Here is an 18,862-nt window from a genome sequence, read left to right on the forward strand (position 1 = left end):
CCAAATTTTATTTAGGCAAAAAAAAGTCAAAATGACGTTCATTAAAAAAAATCACAATCATGTCCCATCAAATATTTTATTACCAAAATATCTAATCAAACATTATTAAAACGCTACAATATTATTTATTATTTTTAATATTATTATAATAATTATAACTAATTACTATAACGTTTTTAAACTATGCTATAGTTGTTATAATGGATAGAATATATTAACTAGCTACTATAATTATTTAAATTGTTTTTTATAGAGTTTAAATAATTTTGATTAAATTGATAAAAAATATATTGATATAATAATATTTTAAAATTTAAAGATTACAATTTTAAAATTTAAGATTTAGATATAATTGTAGCAGTTATTAATAATTGTTACAACACGTAGAATGTATTTAGAAGATGCTATAATATGAAAAATTAACTATTTTATTACAATCAAAATTATTATACATAAATTATTATTATATCAAAATACTTTTTACAACTTAATCAAAATTATTTAAATTTCATTAAAATAATTTTAATTTAATCAAAATCACTAATTATTATTAAATCCTAAAATCAAAAATTTTAAATCATAAACTTTGAATAGTCAATATTTTTTATCAACTTAGTCAAAATTATTTACACATTATTAAATTATTTTTAATTAATTAAAATTACTTAAAAATAATTATAGTAATTAAGTAGTTACTATACCATGTAGAATCAAACTAAGTAACTGCTAAGACATTATAATAATATTGTATTAAGTATTATACGTGGTAATAATTAAAAAACAATTTTTATACAGCATCTAACTATTTAGTTACTATGTACTACAATAGTATTTATTATATATTATATATTATAATAGCTATAAGTAATTTCTATATATTATATATTATAATAGGTAATTATATCTGCTAATATTTTCAGGATATAATATATGATAGAGTTGTTTTATTTTAAATGCCAATTTACATGATTTAGGACGTTGGTTTTGATTTTTTTTTTTTTGTCCATTTTATTTTAATATATTTTGGGATCTTTGGCTTCAAGGAATCGGATAAATCAAAGTCAACTGAATGATCTGGCGAAGGAGCATCGTGGTGCAAGTGGCAGCGGTGTGGCCGCTGGATACGAAGTTCCCACGTTCCACCGACGTCGAATAATCTTTTTAAAAATACCGTGAACGAAGGAACCACCCCCTCGCCCTTGGTCCAAGCTCATGGACCCCGGCAGGTCACTTTGTGTGCCCGACAATTTATCTCTTCTCCTTCTCGTGGTCAATTTTGGATTGCCAATTTGGAGAGCTGGAGACCAAATGATGGGATTAATTATTATTATTATTATTTCAATATTATTATCAATTTCCAAATTGCGAATTCCAAAATCCGATCCCATTTCGAAGACGAAGGGGGGACTCCCAAGCTTCTCCCCTCTCCTCCTCTATATAACAGGCGGCGTGGACCTCGACTGGCCACCGAGATCTCATCTTCTTCTCACCCCCGCTCGTCGTCATCGGTCTTCTTCCCTCCTCGCCGAGGTAAATCTCTTCGCTCTTCACCCGATTCGAGTTCGTTGATGCTCTGCACTCTTCTCGGATCAAAGCGAAAGCGCGATGATTTTGGTTTGTTGGGTTTTGTTTTTAGCTTGTCATTGTCTCATCGTCTTCTTTGTCGTTAAATCGTTAATATCTCTGGGTTTCATGACCTTGGGCATTTGGTGCATCTTAATGATTGTGTTCCTTCATATTTTTCTCGTGTGTCGCTCGTTGTTCGATGTGCTGTTAGATTTCTGATATTTTCATATAAATTATGGTTGGTTTGTCAGTGTACAATCTCTATCAACATGCAAATCGACAAGCATACACGCACTCCCTGCTGTATTCGGATCGCACATGAACACCGCTTGTTGTTGCTGTTGTTGTATTCAGATCCCGCTTTCGATTGACTTCGCTTTTGATCTGTAGTCCGTTCCAAAGCCTTTTTGTCCAGGGGATGGGCGTGGTTTAGTTTGTTCGACTGGGCGTTTTGGATTGTTTCTCTGCTTCCTTAGGAAAGGTTATTGGATTTTCTTTACTTTTCTAGGTTTGGTTGAACTGAATCATCTTTTTGTGCGAATCTGGCCTGTTTGTTAACCTGCTATACTGTTGACCACCATGCTCTCCAATCTTACATTTCGAACAAAGTTGGGTTTTCCTGTTCACCCCCTCCCCTAGTATGGCGTCAAATATCTGTAGTTGTTTAAAAGCGCTTCAGTTTTCATGAAATGAATCTATAATTTTTCTAAAAAGTTACAAACATATTTCAGAATGGGTAGCACTGAAAATGATGTGACGGAATACGGAGAGTACACTTATGCAAACTTGGAAAGGGAGCCATATTGGCCTTCGGAGAAGTTGCGGATTTCTATCACAGGAGCAGGAGGATTTATCGCATCACACATTGCTAGGCGTTTGAAGAGCGAAGGTCACTACATCATTGCTTCTGATTGGAAGAAGAATGAACACATGACTGAGGATATGTTCTGTCATGAGTTCCATCTTGTTGACCTGAGGGTCATGGACAATTGCTTGAAGGTCACAAGTGGTGCTGATCACGTATTCAATCTTGCTGCTGATATGGGAGGAATGGGTTTCATTCAGTCCAACCACTCAGTCATTATGTACAATAACACTATGATCAGTTTCAACATGCTTGAAGCTGCAAGGATTAATGGTGTGAAAAGGTACTCTTATCGCTTTATCTCTAGTCGCCTATTTGAATCTTGAAGATTATATCTATAACATTTAAATATATGGGCTCCAGATTTCTCTCTTTTTATTTTAGTTATGCTATCAGACAAGACTATGAACTGCATAGTAAACTGAAATTTAATGTCGTTCAGACATTTTATGCTTATAAAGGATTAAAGGCTAATACTTTATGATTAGGCACAACAACAAATCTCTGCTATGCAACATATATAGAATTGCCAATTTTCTTCAGCATAAGATACAGCCATTAGCATAATTTTGCTTTTCACTGGAGAATATTTGACAAAGAAAAATTAGCAAGCCAAGATCAACAGTACTTGAATACGAATGCAGGTTCTTTTATGCCTCAAGTGCTTGCATCTACCCAGAGTTCAAGCAACTGGAAACTAATGTGAGCTTGAAGGAATCTGATGCTTGGCCTGCTGAGGTTTGCTACTTAAAACACATTAACGCTTGACTTCTATCTTTTTTTCTAGTTGTATTACGCAGTTAACTAAGAATGTGGTTCTCACTTTCTAATATTAAATTTTCATCACTATAGCCTCAAGATGCCTATGGTTTGGAAAAACTCGCCACGGAAGAGTTGTGCAAGCACTACAATAAGGACTTTGGCATTGAGTGTCGGATTGGGCGGTTTCATAACATTTATGGCCCCTTTGGAACCTGGAAAGGTAGGCTGTGTGCTGATATCTCCAACTAAATCTCTTAGAATTATCATTGTAAATGTAAATGAATCTGTACACAGGTGGGAGGGAGAAAGCCCCTGCTGCTTTTTGCCGAAAGGCATTAACTTCCACTGATAAGTTTGAGATGTGGGGTGATGGTCTGCAAACTCGATCCTTCACTTTTATTGATGAATGTGTTGAAGGTGTTTTGAGGTAATTACCATGTCAAATGGCATCTCTTTACACTAATAACTCCAAAGCTTTGAAGTTCTAACTCATTCCTCCTCTTTTTGTTGGTTAAGATTGACAAAATCAGACTTCCGAGAACCATTGAACATCGGCAGTGATGAAATGGTAAGCATGAATGAGATGGCTGAAATAGTGCTCAGCTTTGAAAACAAGAACCTTCCGATCCACCACATTCCTGGTCCTGAGGGTGTCCGTGGTCGCAACTCCGACAACAACCTGATCAAAGAGAAACTTGGGTGGGCTCCAACCATGAAACTTAAGGTACATGACGCGCCATTAAGTATTTGAATCCTGCTACTCGAGCTTTTATGATGTTGGATTGCTAACTAATGGCATAACAATTTCTTTCATTTCAACAGGATGGCCTGAGGATTACATACTTTTGGATAAAGGACCAGATCGTAAAGGAGAAAACTCAGGGTCTCGACGTGTCTGTTTATGGATCATCAAAGGTTGTGGGAACACAAGCACCCGTGCAGCTTGGTTCTCTTCGTGCAGCTGATGGGAAAGAATGAAAATCCACAACCTCTACTTGTCACCAGTAGCTTTCGGACTATGATGCTAGCCACTTGGTCTGGGAGCCAATATATCAAAAACAGAGTCAAAAGTAGCAAATTTGGATTTGCACTACTCATATTACATTAAAGTTATTGTTGTATTGTATTTTTTATGATGAAACCTTTATCTATAGGTTGATATCATCAATATATTGAATCTGTGTGCTTGGTAAAATACACAAAATGTCATGATCAATGAACTCAATTCTATTGTTGTAACTCTTGTTTGATACAAGTTTGTTCTAAATCAATTCTAGCTGGATGCTTGAATTTCGTAAGTTCAAAAAATATCATTTTACATTATCTTCCTTTTAATCTGATAGCCCTTTTAATTGTTTCAGCACAGTTGCTGACTTATAAGCTCATCAAGTCATCATTCAAATTGAAGACAGTTTCCTAGATGCCAAGTCCTTTCAGACCGTGGACCAAACTGTATCTTATGGCTTGCTGCTGCGACTTATCCTCCGAATGGGCAAAAGAGCTGGACCACCCCAATTGACAGGTGAGCTTTCAAAATATGATAATGATACAACAATGAACTCATTTTTCTTCCATTTAAATTTAAAGCTCCATGAATTCATTTATCCATTTAAGTGCTTGTTGTGGCCGTGTAATTTTTAACTGTCACTGTCAAGATAAGGGATGGTGTTATCGCTCCTGTGAGTTGTGGGATCTCGCATGCTTACATCACGACAACTGCACTATTTTATTTATGAAAGAGATAATTTCACCTTTTTCTTTTAATCTTTACCTGAATCATAAATACCTACTTTATTTACTCTTCTATAGGAGAATCCATTTTACTCTTCTTGATCTTCGATTTATTTATTTTAATCTAACCAATAAATTTTGCAAACTATCTTACATTGTCCGGTAAGTTTGAGTTTAAGGCTCCATTGAAGTGACTCTTGATTAAAGTCGCCAATTTTGGATTGGGTTTGTAGGTTGGTCTACTTCATCCAATAATTTAAATTATTTAAATCAAAATTTTATTAATTTATTTAAAAGCAAGTTTAAATAATCATTTTGGGTTGAAATTTTAGACGGATCGATTTGCACGATTTCATCAAAATTTTCAATTTTCATTTATTCGTCAAATAAATTATTTCCATTTTTATCATCAAGATGTTTATTCCATCTCTCTGTGTGTATTCATCTTCTTTATTCATTACGGTGAATGTTTTTTTTTAATTTTTATTTATGAGGTTTGAGAAAATTTTCCAGACCACTATGAAACTGATGAGCTTAAATCATCATTTTAAAAAAATATTAATCCCTTTTTCTTTATTTGTCGAAGCATTCGTCCCATCAAATATTTGATATTTTCCATTTTTGTCCCAACTCCCAAAAAAAAAACGTCAGAAATTTCATCCGATTTATCCCAAAAAAAACGTGACCGACTTCATTTTGACTTCAATCCTTACCGTGCCTCGCCCGCAGAGATCAGGAAGCGAGAACACCAAGTGGTATGCTTCAGTCTCTTCCCCTTCCTCCTTTCTCCGTTTGAACTTCTCCAACGATCGGCGCTTTCGATCTCCCTTGTTAGGGCTTTTACGCCGACGGCTTTGAGCTGCTTCTTCTGCTCAGATCCCGACGTTTCTCGTTCCTCACTGAACCAGTTATTGTTATTATTTATTCTCTAAGTAGATTTACGGTTGCTAATCTCTTTGGTGGAGCTTGTTTCGTTCTAATCAGTGATCATTTGTGCTCAGAGATGGCGGGAAAGGGAGGGAAAGGGCTCGTTGCGACGAAGACGACCGCGGCGAACAAGGACAAGGACAAGAAGAAGCCTGTCTCCCGATCTGCACGAGCCGGTTTGCAGGTGATATTGGTTGACTCGACTTCACTCTCGTTTCTTTTCTTTTCTTATTCGAAGAATCACATGGAGCTTTTCTGAAATATGGGTTTGATATGCTGTTGTCCAGTTTTATCTGTGTTTGATGCCGTCTGAGGCACGAGAATGTATGTACTGCAGCTTATGTTATGCTCATGAGATTTGACATCTTGGTTAGGTACCTATGGCTATGGTCGTTGTAGTTTGACCCTTTTCTCATGCTAGGTGTAAAGTGATGATTTATAGTTCATATCTGAACCCTTTTTAGCTCTGTATCTGGAATTAGAAATGTTTAAGCAAAAGTCAGGGTAGGCATAGATGTGGATGTTATTGTAGAAGATCTTATGAAATGTCATGCATCAGTAAAATTATATCAAACTGTTGCGGCTACAGAGTCGGCACATAAGAAAAAAAAATAGTTTGTTACAAATTGGACATTCCATTAACTGATCGCAGTGCATCAAAGGAGATGGCTGATGCTCATAGAGGAGTCATTTTTGATGAAACCAGTCTTCCTGAGACCATGAACATCTTTGGAATAATTTTACCAGTTATCACAGTTCCTTGTTGGCAGAAAAAAGTGCAAATACCATCCGCAATTTAGGTTCCTTTTCATCTTTGTCTTTTTGTCCATTTTGTTTGCCATATGGAGATCATAAATGGCCAAATTTTGGTTTCTCTAGTTTCTTTTGTTTTTTGTTTGATTTGGTTAAAATGTATTCTTGGTAACCTTTTTTCCTTCAAAATGAATCCAAGATATAGTGATTGGGGATATAGTTTCTAGTTGTTCATTGTTGTATGTCCAATGAGTATAAATGGATCCCATGTCAATTTTTCTTATATCTTAGTTATCAGATTGCCTGTGGATTTTGGTTCTAGATCATGTTGAATTTTGTATGGTTATGATAGTTTATGGAAATATCCAGGTCATTTTTTTTTGTTAATATATGACTATTGTACACGTTTCTAGCATGAATATTACAAGGTTTGGGTTGGGAACTATAATTTATTATGAAACCAAGATGTCTTTTATGCAAATTATTGAAAAGCATATTTGGTTGGGTTGTGGAGATCGTCAAAGGGAGTAGGAAGAGAAAAGGAGAGGAATAAACTCTGTCCCTTGTTGCCACATGATGTCATAAGCATGCATAAATATCAAGAGATCTTTCACCTAAATTCCATTAGCATTTCAGTGAGATTGGTGCCCTCTTCAGCTTTAACATGGTATCCAAGTAGCTCCTCACCTCTAGCAAAGGTGAGACTACAGGGGCATGTTAAAAGGAGAAAGAGTGAGGAGAATAAAGATCATCCTTTAGTTCATAACATTGCCAAGTGAGGCTTCTTAAGCATTCTCAAATATTAAGAGGCCCCCCATCTTAGCACCTTGACATTTGTAGTGAGTTGGGCTCTCTTCTGCTTTAACAAAGATGATCATCTGTGATCTCTTTTGGTTTCCTTTCTATATGGACAACTGGATTCATAATTGATCCAGGTCTGATTACCCAGTTCACTCCCAATCAGTCCTGTTCAAACAAAATCAATCCTATTTAGCTTGGACTGTAATTTCTATATGTGGTTCTTTCTCCAAAGAACTGCACTTAAGGAAATAGGAAAGCTGCCTGTTTGTAGTATGTTAAGCTTATTTGTTTTATTCAATTGGCCATCAGCCAATTCTTTATGTGTGTGTTGCTTACCCTTGTTTCTTGTACACATGATGCATATAGTTCCCTGTTGGTCGAATTCATCGTCAACTGAAGACAAGGATTCAAGCTAATGGCCGAGTTGGAGCAACTGCAGCTGTGTACTCGGCGGCGATATTGGAGTACTTAACAGCAGAAGTATTGGAGCTTGCCGGGAATGCAAGTAAGGATCTGAAGGTGAAACGTATCACTCCACGCCACCTTCAGCTAGCAATTCGAGGGGATGAGGAACTTGATACCCTTATTAAGGGCACGATTGCTGGTGGTGGAGTCATCCCTCACATCCATAAGTCTCTCATTAACAAGTCTACTAAAGAATGATTATGTTTAGTTTTCATGGATTTAAAGTTTATGGCTATGTAAACCTGATCAGACCAGTGATTTTGTTGTTCTGATTATGAAACTGTATACCTTATCAGGGTGATTATTCTGAATGTGAAACTGTGGGCGTCAATTTGAACAAACTGATGCTTGCCTTTCTACTAGCTCTCCAGATTTACCAATATAAAGACTTAGTTTTAGATTTGATATCCACCATGTAATTTAACATTGGAAATTTCTGCTAGGTGTATTTTGAATTCTGCCTTTCAATATTGCTTCATGTCCTGGTTGTGCTCATACCAAATGAAAGAGAGAGTGGAGATGTAGTTAGGCAAAAAGGGTGCTGAGTTGGGACTAGGGTAGGTGGGGACAATGGTATTATACTCTACATCTAGATGTATGCCTCCTCATTCAGTTATGTCAATGTACATCTAGTTGTATGCCATCCTGTCCGACCTGGCCTACAACTTGTCACACTAATTTTCAAACTCCTGTTTTTTCTGTTGATCAGTGGTAGCATAGCATTTAGCCCATCACAGTGACTTTTGTTTACTTTTTTTTTCCTCACTTATATTTCTCTCTTGATTCTCTCTGATTATGTGTTCCTGGTGTTTTCCAGCACACCGTGCCCTTATATGCAGTGACAATACTTGACTTTGCTGTGAATTACTTGGCTAGTACTCTGAAAACATATTGATGGTCATTTAGTCTCCTTTACAGTAGTGCAGTTAAGTAAGCCTGGTTTGTCATGTTTTCTTATGGATAACCTACCAGGATGTTTATTATGATCAGGCTGAATTATTTCTTTTCGTGCTTCATTGCCATGGAGAGCTATCATACATTTTGATTGGTTAGTCAACTCTAGAAGTTGTTATGAAAATTTTCCCCTTTTTCTGCAAAATAATCAGCACTTGCCAGGTATGTATGTTGACTGAACTGGTGATTTTATATTATCTATAAGCATACCTGAGGTAACTTCTTGACTGATTATATCAGATCATGTGCTGCTATTTTAATGTTTCTTCCATAGTTTTTGGAAATATTCTTTATTCTGAAATTGACTTGATATTTTAGAATTTTGACTCTCCAGGTATGTTTGTTCACTTGAAGGCCTTCTTATTAAGAAATTGACTTCTACTTTTCTATTTTTCTAGCAAAGTGGCTTCAACTCTCTCCCTTTCATTATCATTCTTCCACACAATACCCTAGCAATTTCTTTATTTTTTTGTGAAACAAACAATACTAGACAAATTTTGTTCACTTTACTATACACTATAGTGAATGATATAAAACCCGCCAATGCTGGTCTCAAACCCAGATGAAAAAGGATGAGGATTGCGCGTTAGGTTGTCGGCTAGTGTTGACTTTCAGTCAAATGCTCATTAGTCGATCCCACCTAGTAGGATAAGGCTTGGTTGTTATTATTGTATAGTGAATGATATGAAGACTTTTATCAGTTGCTTATAAAATGGGGTAACTTTAATCAGCTAGCACTTAGCAGTTAAAATAGGTGAACTGTTGATTCATTGCAGCATGAAGGATATTGTTTTGAACCCTTCATTAGGAGGGTATGGTGTTGGGCAGATGGAGTTATTCCACAATTGATGATTAATTTTGAGCAGGGTGCTTGATGGACACAGAGTCAGAGGGTCACCTGGAACTAGGAGGTTTCTCGGACCAGCACTCAGCTAAACTCCAAATGAAGGTCTGCCTCAGTTCAAGACGATGCAGCAGTTGTTTCTTCTCCCATTTTCAATTTCAACCTTATGCTTATCTTGAAGGTCAATACTTGGACCTTGTTTCACGAAGATGCACAATCAACTGTTATCATCTGGAACAACCTTTGAAGTGCTTAGCTGCATAGTAATGGTATGTTAACCCAAATGATTGATACTCATAATATTGCTCTGCTGACCCTAATGATTGGTACTCATTGTTTTATTTGTTACTGCAGCTGCACACTTATGCTTAGTTGTGAAGTTGGTGATTACTAATTCCTATTTTCAACAGTGCAGATGAATCATTGTTGAGGCAAGGTGGCAATGATGACTAGCCCTATTATATGTACAAGTTACCTGCAAGAGGTGGGTAAATTGTTGGGACCATCAACCCTAGCAAGAATCAAAGTTACGAAACTTCAGAGGCAGCAGCACATAATAGCAAGACATGCGACGTGGTCCTGTACTGCTCTTCATTGTGGATTTAAATTGTGTCATCTTTGACTCAGAGCATCGTCCTAATGGCCGCAGCAATCCGATGTTTCTTTCAGAAATTCATGTCCTAGCTGCATAACAATGCTCAGCTTAGAAACTAATGAATCCTGTTGAACACTAGCTTCAGACAAAAGCCAGCAGAAAACCCTCTCATATTACCTCAAAGGTAAGTTCACTGAGCTTCATTGAACTGCAGAGGACATGACATTAGCTTATAGATATAAAAAAATACTATTCTCGAATACTTTTCATTCTTTCCTTATGTTACTCAACTTGATGCAACTTAACACATTTGCTTCCTATCAACACATTGTGAATGTCTAGGTATAATAGGCGAAAACATAGACTATGAGATATGAAGTCTGTTGTTCTACTACTAATTTATGTAGGCTTCTTACCGAACTTGTCCGTATAAGAAATGACGGATTAAGTGGTTTAGGTTGTCATCTTCATGTTTCTGCTGATCTTTCTATTTTTTCCTCTTCTTAACTAGTATAATCTCTCTTGGCTACATTGTCATGTGTTGCCGTCAGCGACACTAAAACCCTCTTGCTGACCCTAATTTCATTGTGGTCATATTTACAAGAAACCTTTCAGCATAGAGGCGGAGCAAAGCAGATATTCCTGTTTTTTCAACATTCTATGGTTTTGCTTTATATAAATCATATTCACTAAACAGCCTTGTTGCTTTGGTTTATATAGGTGCTACTACCATTAATGCTTCTCCAACACCTCAGGATGCTGATGAAACCTTGGAATTTGTAGCTTGTCATTCCGAGGATCCTCAAAGGAATCCAGGAAATCAGTGCCACACACACACTTGTACACTCAACAAGGTATTTGTTTGAACTCAAGCGTGTAGTTAGCTTCGACTTTATGATCTACAAGATGTTTCGTGTTTAGATGCTCATTCCTCAGCCATTAGAGTCGGGCATAATAAAAGACAGAACAATATGGTGAAGGATAGTAGTTCTTGTGGTGGGTATATGACTTTTTTTTTTCATAGTTAGATTAGTTTAGAAGGGTCGAATTGGTCAAGGTTAACTGGGGGATAGTTGAACTTGGTCGAGTTGAATGTAATTTGGTCCAGAGGAATCTAGAGTCCTACTCACTTCTCTCGAGGTGGATGCAAATCGCCTCAAGAGGGTTGGGTCTTGCTTGAGTGAGTTTGCTCAATTTTGAAGCAATTCAACTTATGTGAAATGAATTAAACTTGGTGAATTGGAAGCCCTTTGAACTTGAGCTAATTTTATGAGCTTCATTGTAGGTCTCGGTGCTTAGTCATTTAGGTGTGAACCGTATGATCCCCAATATCCATAGTGTTTTATTTTTCTACTTTTAACTTCTGGCACACATACAATATACGTGAAAGTACAGGAGGGAATACAAATTCCTCCTAGAACTCTGTGAAAGTCGTACATGAGTAAAGAACATTAATGTATGGGGTGCCCCTGCCCCCTACATAGTGTAGTTCTTTATCGAGATTCGAGAGGGGTGTCTATAGGTTATTGCATTTTGATGTACGAGGGCCCCCCTCCTTAGATAACACTCTGTGAAGGTTGCGCGTGAGTAAATAGCATTAATGTAAAGTTGTCCCCTGCATAGGGAAGGTTCTTTATGGAGATCGGTCTCCGTACATTGTGTTTATGATAGAGTTGGGAGATGTCTCTTCTTTTGCATTTGATTCTTTCTTTCTCTTTCTTTCTTTCTGAATGGTGCAGAATCCGGTGAGTCTTAATTGATGTTGTGATTATGCCCGTTGGAAACACATTTTTGGATTTTGCTGCGTCCATATCTGACGAGGGGACGATAATCGATTGAGAAAATACTTCTTTAGGATTTTTTGTTTTTTATTTTTGCTTTCATATGCTTTGGATTAAACATTTATTCCATGTACAATGCAGTTTAAATTTGACTTTAAAATATTTAAAATCTATTTTTAATTTATATGTTTTAATGGGTGTTGAGACCAGCGAGTAAGGGAAAGACGTAGTAGGTTGATTCTTTCTGTGATGCGCCCCTACAAGACTACTCACTCCTCTGCCCCCAGCGGGAAGAGCAGAGTGTAGCTATTGTACCGCGGCTAGTGTAGTGGGTTCGAGGACAGAATCTATCAATCTGCCTCGTGTTCTCGCATGCTGAGCCAGCGTGAAGCAGTCGCCACTTAGCGGGGCCCATTAGGGATTTTGAAGGCAGAAATCTCGACTTCTATTATCAAAATTTATGATTTTGCAAGCTCAAAATTGCTATCTTAGGTTCGCAACCTTCGTTGATTCATGATATCTTTGGATTATCTGATTTTCAAATATCAAAAACATAAAATAAACTTTTTTTTAAAAAAAAAAGAGCAGCGGCCTATGTTTCGCCAACAAATCTCTGTTGTGATGGTACTTTTAATCCTAACACCATAGTTCGCCTCCAAGTCTCCAAGAAACAGTATAAAAAATAACAAAAAGAAAATAATCAAAAATTTATTTGACGTACACACGAAAACTCTGCGATTGCCCGACGTGCCTTATGTAATTTCAAGTGCCTCGATGCGATGATTCTTCATGAAGCTCCCTTCACAGTAATTTTATCAACAGACATCGAGAAAAAAAAATTACCAGCACAGCAAACAACTCATATTGTGAATGTGCGATGCATTCAAAATAACTACTTCCGTAAGCATCTCATGCAAAGAAACATGAGCTCAAACAATGTCAGCCATAAACACAACACCCACATTTTCAGAGTTCACTTGGTCATCGCGATGGAGAACAATGGAAAACTCTAATGGGAACATGCTGCTGCCATGAGCTGGTAGGAAGATAACTACACAATAATAGTAAGTGTTGGGTTAGCAGCAACCTTCAGACTGACTGTTCGATTTAACTCAGCTTCACCTGACCAGGCATTGGCATAGGAAACAACCATGATTTCACAGATACATCAATCTAAATCCGTTGGATATGTGAAATCCAAAGCAGGAATAAAGCAGATAGGTTAGCATATACTAATTCCTCAAAACTGTCGAATGGGAACCTCTGCAACTTGTGTGTGCAGTTTTCCCTGCTTCGATCCTGAAAGCAAAATTACAGACGGTGTCTCGGACGCCATGCAATATGCTACAGCTTCAGCAATTCTCATCGCCTGACAAAATTGTGATAAAATCAACTATCAGATTTGCAGTAGGAAGTAGCATAGTAAAATTATGTTACCTAACCCTAAAAATGCTAACAGGTTAATATTCTTATAACCAATACCAACGGCGAACCAATACTGAGCTGTAACTGAGGTTGAGATTAAAGAGAATCTACTAGATTTGAAAGACCGAAAATTGACAAACATATATAATTCAGGACCAAGTAGACAGACAGAGGATGGATAGTCTAAATGTCCCAAGTATAGCCTGAAGTCCCTACAAGCAAACAAGTAACCAAATCTCATCATCCTAATATACTTGAACTACTGAGTCACTAAAGTTTAATAATATGAAAAGGTCATATAATGGTGCCTAAATTCTCTCAAAATTTAGATTGGCTATGACTTTTCTTCATTTCTTCTTTCAAGGTGTCTACCATCAACCTCTCACACAATATGTGAAATCATGGGAAGCATATTCTTGCCTTTATCTCAACATAAAAGATACTCTCTAACCAAATAAAACACAATCAGTATGACATGATATCATGGAATGATCTATACCCAATAAAACTTTAACTAGAAGGTTCTTCAAGAACTTTTTTTCAATCTAATGAATGTGCAAAATCATAATCTAATATTAATCAGTGTTGTCCATGTGAATGTACAAACATAACCATGCAAATTCTCACTCACCATCGACATTGAGATCGATGAGAAATCTGTCTGTTCGACCTTGGTTTTCTGGGCAGCTAGCTGGAGAGTGCGGTGCTTGATGCTGGGTTATTGGTGAGAGGCTTGTCATATTCAGGTCGATAAAATCAATCGGGTTTGGGCATCTAAAGTTCTCATTGAAGTACATCTTTTCTGAACATGAATAAATTGGTCCTCCAAGAACTTTCTTACCCTTAAACCTTCACAAAATAGGAGGTTTGAAGAACTGTTCCTTATCACAAAAAATGGTATTATTGTGAAGTGAATCTGTCTTTCTAGTGGCAGAACATAATACCTATCTTTTCTTTTCTCCAAGTATCTCTGCAATGAGGCTTTTCTGGTTGTGCCACCATCTGCTGTAATTAAATAAAAGAAAGACAGTAATATTCATGTTGGCTACGTGAAGCTATTAAAAAAACATATTGAAATCCTGGACAACCACAATTTGCCCATGTAATCAAGATCACATTTTTCCACCGTGTGCGAAGACTAGACTGTTAATACAACGTAAGGAGCACCCTAGAAGCTGCCTCTTTTCACTTTAAATAGCCTAATGCATTTTGAAGAATATTCTTAAACCAGTTTCAAATTTTCACCATCTTAGAACATTCAGAGGAAATTTTATGACTAGAGAAGCAAAGAAGTTTGCAAATAAAATTACCTGGTAAACAGAGGGTGAAAGTTTGTGACAAACAAGAAACAGTTTTTACATACATGCTTCACAGAACAAGAGATTTCAAAATGACACTTGATCTGAGCGCTACTAATTTCTTTAACAAAGACATGCAAAGACAGATGCACAGTACAATTAACTTTAGAGCCTGAACTAAAGTCGTACTCATTCCCCCACCCCTTATAAAACTGATTTTTTTCTGTTCAAAGGATAGACAGATGTGATTGTTTAACAAATACTCGAGCATTCCTTTCTTTTCATGTAACGAGTAAATGATAAACTTATGCAACCTACCATTACTAAATCTGGTAAGATGGTAAGTTGCTAACGTTCTTGTTAAGGTAAGGGAGACATACTGAAGAGTAACAAACATTTTAAAAAAAACTAGAGGATATCCCATTTTCAATGGACGTTGTGATCAACAGATGGGCCAGAGAACATGGTAGTTGAACACTGTAGAATGCATTTGTTTGGTGACCAAAGATCAAAGATATATCCAGCTAACACCATATATGTCAAAATCGGAACTGCAGTTTTGGAATCTCTAACTACCAAAAGCCAAATCAAACTCATTTTGGTGTGATAACCATGGCAAGATTTTAAAAACTGGATTTTTAAATCACAAGAACAATAGCAACAACGAATCTTTAGTAATATTGCTAATTATTTTGTTATTTCTGTCACAGGATGCCCTTAAAAAACCATTAATATCAAAGACTAAATTTTAACCTAACACACAATTAAGAGAGAGAAATAGGAAAGTAATTAAATGGTTGACAAATATTGAGTTGCTTATGAAAGTAAATTATTAAAGAATTTTAGTAACTTTTTGTTTCATATAAACTAAGTTTCATAAAGAATTTAATTCAAAATAAAGTTACAAAATTAATTTTATTTTTTATTATTTAATATCATGCCACGATATATTTTATAACATATAATATGATACTACATCAAGTGACACCATGATCTGACACCCTTGAAGGCAATGTGAAGTTTAATCAAGCACAAGCACACAAGAATACAAGATTATATTTCCTAGGAAAAAAAGAGAGTATGGATATCACAATCAATGAAATCTGATTCTCCACGAACAGCAGAGAAATAAATCACCCATTACCATATGTTACCCACCCTCCTTTTTTAATTTGGTTTATATTTCTTTTTTGCTACCATCGTTGTCCTTCCCATCTTTTGCATTAAGCGAATTATATGCCACAGCGACATTAAATTTTGGACTGACCAAAACCAACTACCCCGGCAGGGAGGCCCCACCTAAGGCAGCGTCTCACGGAATGGTACCACTCGAGAGGGCCCATAATTTCTCTCTCAATCAGCGATGGCAATCGACAGCAACCAAAAAACAATTAAAAAAAACGTAAATTTACCCGCTAAAACTGCTCCGCTCGCTTACCAGGCTCTGTTTCCCGCGGTGTTCTACCGTCTTCCCCGCCGTCCGCCGCGTGGTGGCCCGCCCTGCCTGCGCGCGATCACAGCCGCCCGATTAAGATCAGAAGGATGGGTTTTGGCCAAATAATCTCCGGGAGAAGCTGGTTGCCGCCATACCGTTCGCCGTAAGGAAGGAGAGAGGCCCGGAGAGCCGGGGAGCCACGCTGGGCGTGGGGAAGCCGAGCAGGCGGCTGTACCCCGGAGGTTGAGCTGGCACTGGCCTCGGTACGTCGTCGAAGCAGGTCGTGCTGGCCGCCAGGTCCAAGACGATCTTGGTCTGCGCAGCCGAGGGCCGCTGCTGTGTCAGCACAGGAGTAGCGTTTTATAGGCGACAGAAAGGAGCTGAGAAACAAAGTTCAACTTACCCGATCACAGGTCACGCCATCGTAGGCGTTGGCCATCCCGTCGTAGAATATACTCATCTGCGTCGCCACCGGCAACTCCGCCGTCGTCCTGACAACGGAACAATAGAACCAACAGCGTCAGCGTTAATGACAGTACTGGATCAGGCCGCTCCCTCTCAGCCAATCGGAATGCTACCCTCTCCGACTATGCATTTTTGGTCCACAGATCACTCGCTGGTCCACCCGTGGAACGTACGCGCACTGACGAACTCTTTCACTCCACTAGGAGGTGAGTTCGTACGGGGAAGAACGATCTCATCCGTCGGATGGCACGAGGGTAGCTTTGTAGGGCGACGAAAGGAATAGTTGGGGACCGACCGCTGCACGGCGCACCGTAGCGATAGGTAAAGGTTATCGGAGAGGGGTTTGGGAAACGAACCTGGCAGAGAGGAGCCGGTTCTCCGGCAGGGTATCCGCGTGGTCTCCCATCGCGATCGGGATCCGAGAAGTCGGAGATCCGGCAGAGTATTGCAGCAGCGGGATCGGGTCTCTTCTCCGGTATGGGGAAAGCTCCTTCGGCGGGGACAGCAACCTTCTGGCTTCCCTAGGCATGAAAGAATCCTGGAACAACGAAGCATAAAGAGAAGCTCCCGCCTAATGGCTAGCAAAAGAGGAGAAAACGGTATTCCACCTCGGGAGACGCCCGCGGCTGCTGACTACAAGCAGGGACACACTTCCGGCGTATTTCGCCGCCGGCGGGACAATCATCGCAGCCCGGCCGCCCCTCGCGGAGCGCCTTGAGTGAGATAGCCTGCTGGATCACCTGCGATTTGTTCCACGACGGCCGCCGCATCCCTAGACCACCCATTCCCCTCACGACCCACCCCTTAAAAAAAGCAGCAACCAAGAGAGGGGCTAGAGTGAACAAACCATTGGCCTTGAGGAAGCGGCGACAATCCTCGCGGGTGAGCTGCGCGATGTCCTCCTCTGTGAGTTCGGCGAGCGGCTTCTCCAACAGCTCCCGCTGCGTGGCGTTATCCGCCGCGCTCATGGCTCCGCGTCCGCGATCCGGCCTCTCCGGCAGCCGGCGAGGGTGCCGACCACGATGGACTCCGACACCGGAAGTAGTAAACGACAAGAAGGAAGAGAAGAGGGCGGAAGAAGACACGCACGAGTGGGGAAGGATGAGGAAGGGGGAGGATGATGGATGGGGTTCGGCCGCGGCGTCTCCTCTTCGTTGGGTCTTTAGTTTTTATTATTATTATTATTATTATATTTTTATCCCGGTGCCGCTGCTACCCCATCGTGCCACGTCACTTCACCGCTCCCACTAATTCATGCCTACCCTCGAATTCCCACTTGCGCCCCTTCTTCTCTTCGCATTTTACCCAAATGCCACTCCGCCCCCACACCGATAAAATCGATGCTTCAATAAAACCCTGAATTATTAGTATTTATTAATTCGTGCTTTGGAAGGTCCCTACAATCTTTTTTTTTTAACATTTTAAACTTGGAATATTCAACCTAAAATTACGCTATTTAGAGTAAATTCATTGTTTTTTAAAAAAATTAATAAATAATTTTCATTTATTTTTTTTGATATTCTATATTACTCCAAAGAAATGTTTAAAAAATATTGAAAAATCAAAGGCCGCAGACGCATTGACTGTTGCGCAAGCCGTGGCATGATGCGGAGCAGTGATTCCCCATAATTAATGGCTGTTTGCCCAAAGCCAGTATCGGGTATCCATCGTACGGGCTGCTGCATAAAGTGCGAGCCGCGAGACCAATCGCCTACGCCACGGATCACTCCTCGCTCTGCGCCGACACAGTGCCCCCCCCTCTCTCTGACTCGTATCACTGTTAACATTGTCCGTCGCGCCCGCTACAATGTACATGCCGGTGCTTTATGTAACACTGCGTCAATCGCGTAGCAGTGGAACCACCACCCGTCTACTGGGCCCCATTCGCTCTCTTCTCTCTTCAAGTGGTCCAAGCAATAATCATTGAAGCCCTTCAACTTTGCTGTTATTTTAAATTCACTCTCGGCTTTTCATGTATACCACTCGTCTGTATTTATGAAATTCCGGATTAAATTTGAGTTTAATTTATAAATTTTCAATTTTAAATATTTTTTAGTATTTATTGATGCAATGGTGCCTAAGTTCTGTAAAAATTTAGTAGTATAATCATGAAATACCAAGCATAAGTGATTTGTAGTCGAATGTTGATAATGGATTTGGCAGGGCTAAGATAACATTCACTGAATGATTTAAAG

General features: G+C 38.7%; 3 protein-coding genes across 6 annotated transcripts; 2 read left to right on the forward strand and 1 right to left on the reverse strand.

The window, feature by feature from the left end:
- The first annotated feature begins 1,370 nt into the window (after positions 1-1,370).
- On the forward strand, positions 1,371-4,432 carry LOC141840303 (GDP-mannose 3,5-epimerase 1-like). The gene is made up of 7 exons (XM_074728243.1): positions 1,371-1,530; positions 2,298-2,714; positions 3,076-3,169; positions 3,284-3,413; positions 3,488-3,620; positions 3,710-3,917; positions 4,016-4,432. Exons 2-7 carry the CDS (start codon positions 2,299-2,301, stop codon positions 4,169-4,171), a joined length of 1,137 nt encoding a protein of 378 aa, XP_074584344.1. The 5' UTR covers positions 1,371-1,530; position 2,298; the 3' UTR covers positions 4,172-4,432.
- Positions 4,433-5,552: 1,120 nt separating this feature from the next.
- On the forward strand, positions 5,553-8,275 carry LOC141839234 (histone H2A variant 1-like). Of its 3 annotated transcripts, XM_074726938.1 has the most exons (4): positions 5,574-5,679; positions 5,760-5,831; positions 5,926-6,035; positions 7,772-8,275. In XM_074726938.1, the coding sequence occupies exons 3-4, from the start codon at positions 5,928-5,930 to the stop codon at positions 8,066-8,068; spliced, it is 405 nt and encodes a 134-aa protein (XP_074583039.1). In that variant the 5' UTR covers positions 5,574-5,679; positions 5,760-5,831; positions 5,926-5,927; the 3' UTR covers positions 8,069-8,275. The 3 variants fall into 3 exon arrangements, with proteins under 3 accessions (XP_074583037.1, XP_074583039.1, XP_074583038.1); XM_074726936.1 differs by lacking the exon at positions 5,760-5,831 and having other exon boundaries at positions 5,553-5,679; XM_074726937.1 differs by lacking the exon at positions 5,574-5,679 and having other exon boundaries at positions 5,686-5,831.
- A 4,638-nt stretch (positions 8,276-12,913) lies between these two features.
- LOC141839742 (protein TIFY 4B-like) lies at positions 12,914-17,765 on the reverse strand. Of its 2 annotated transcripts, none has more exons than XM_074727560.1 (9): positions 17,515-17,765; positions 17,276-17,439; positions 17,024-17,205; positions 16,606-16,693; positions 16,358-16,535; positions 16,206-16,271; positions 14,414-14,474; positions 14,101-14,318; positions 12,914-13,413 (listed from the first exon to the last, which is right to left on the reverse strand). In XM_074727560.1, the coding sequence occupies exons 1-9, from the start codon at positions 17,633-17,635 to the stop codon at positions 13,397-13,399; spliced, it is 1,095 nt and encodes a 364-aa protein (XP_074583661.1). In that variant the 5' UTR covers positions 17,636-17,765; the 3' UTR covers positions 12,914-13,396. The 2 variants fall into 2 exon arrangements, with proteins under 2 accessions (XP_074583661.1, XP_074583660.1); XM_074727559.1 differs by having other exon boundaries at positions 16,358-16,538.
- Positions 17,766-18,862: the final 1,097 nt, after the last annotated feature.

Source organism: Curcuma longa, chromosome 11, assembly GCF_044706935.1.
Source record: "Curcuma longa cultivar G26 ecotype Majalengka, Jawa Barat chromosome 11, ITB_CL_G26_1.1, whole genome shotgun sequence".
NCBI classification, from domain to species: Eukaryota; Viridiplantae; Streptophyta; class Magnoliopsida; order Zingiberales; family Zingiberaceae; genus Curcuma; species Curcuma longa.